This window comes from Etheostoma cragini, chromosome 4 (assembly GCF_013103735.1).
Source record: "Etheostoma cragini isolate CJK2018 chromosome 4, CSU_Ecrag_1.0, whole genome shotgun sequence".
Taxonomy (NCBI): domain Eukaryota; kingdom Metazoa; phylum Chordata; class Actinopteri; order Perciformes; family Percidae; genus Etheostoma; species Etheostoma cragini.
In genome coordinates, this window is record NC_048410.1 from 111,845 (window position 1) to 113,179 (window position 1,335).

The window sequence follows — 1,335 nt, forward strand, 5'->3', positions numbered from 1 at the left end:
AGAGAGTACTACAGAGTATTAGAGAGTACTAGAGAGTACCAGAGAGTACTAGAGAGTACCAGAGAGTACTACAGAGTACTAAAGAGTACTACAGAGTACTAAAGAGTACCAGAGAGTACCAGAGAGCACTAGAGAGTACCCGAGAGTACTAGAAAGTACTAGAGAGTACTACATCTATGTACTTTAGTGGGCTGTGTACATCAACGCATAGAGACAGACGGATGGACAGAAAGGTAACGTTACTGTCAGTGGAGAAAGAAGGAGTTGAGGAGTGAGAGCAGGGACATCTTTCATAACAGATTAATTAATTAATTAATTAATTAATTAATTAATACGCATCAGACTCAGCGTGCAACGACCAGGTAGTCGCAGCCTAGCAACAGATTTAAATATGAAAACATCAACAAAGTGGTGAAAAAACATAGTAAAAAGTGACCAAAAATGTACAAATATCAACAAAAAGATCGTAAAAAGTGAAATAAAACGTAAAAAGATCAACATAAATATTGTAACAAGTGACGAAAAATGTAAAAATATCCACAAAAACATCGTAAAAAGTGACGAAAAACGCAAAAACATCGTAAAAACTGATCAAGAATGTAAAAAGTTCTACAAAAACATTGTAAAAAGTGACAAAAAATGTAAAAAGATCAACAAAAATATCGCAAAAAGTGACCAACAATGTGGAAACAAATGACAACAAAGACATGTGACAAATGTCGGGGAAAAAACTCAAATTTTGACCCCCCAAAAACCCAAATGTGCGACAGGAAGTAGGACGAGGTGGAGGTTGTCGGAGGAACGTCTGGGCTTCTGGAGACAGAGAGAAGAAGAAGAAGAAGAAGAAGAGTCAACATGGTTTGAGTCTGAAGCTGGAAGACGTTACGACGGGATTATGTCTTCAGGAAGTGGTCCCGGTCTGAGGAGCTGCGGTCGCGTGACACAAACCAGAGATGGATCCCCTTAACGAGGCCAGAGTGCATGCTGGGAACTCTGGCTCTCATTTCTTAATCAGCGTGTTTCACGTCACGCAACGAGGACAGAAAGGAGACGAGGACATCAGGACGCGCCGCTGTCTGTCTCTGGACGTCTGTTCAGTTAAAGTGTGTGTGTGTGTGTGTGTGTGTGTGTGTGTCGGGGTTTGTGTTTGTCCGTGTGTGTGTGTTTATCGGTGTGTGTATGTGTGAGCGTGTGTGTGTTGGGGTTTGTGTTTGTCCGTGTGTGTGTGTGTGTGTGCGTGTGTGTTTGTGTGTGTGCGTGTGTGTGTGTGTATGTGTGTGTGTGTGCTTTGTGTATGTGTGTATGTGTGTGTGTGTGTGTGTGTGTCTGTGTGTG

The 1,335-nt window shown here is 41.9% G+C and overlaps 1 protein-coding gene across 1 annotated transcript in view; it reads left to right on the forward strand.

The window, feature by feature from the left end:
* The first annotated feature begins 953 nt into the window (after nucleotides 1-953).
* The window catches only part of gdf5 (growth differentiation factor 5), a 5,637-nt gene continuing 5,255 nt past the window's right edge, over nucleotides 954-1,335 (forward strand). The window contains exon 1 of the mRNA XM_034869442.1: nucleotides 954-1,092. Within this exon, the coding sequence (XP_034725333.1) occupies nucleotides 954-1,092 (139 nt within the window). The remainder of the gene's footprint in view (nucleotides 1,093-1,335) is intronic.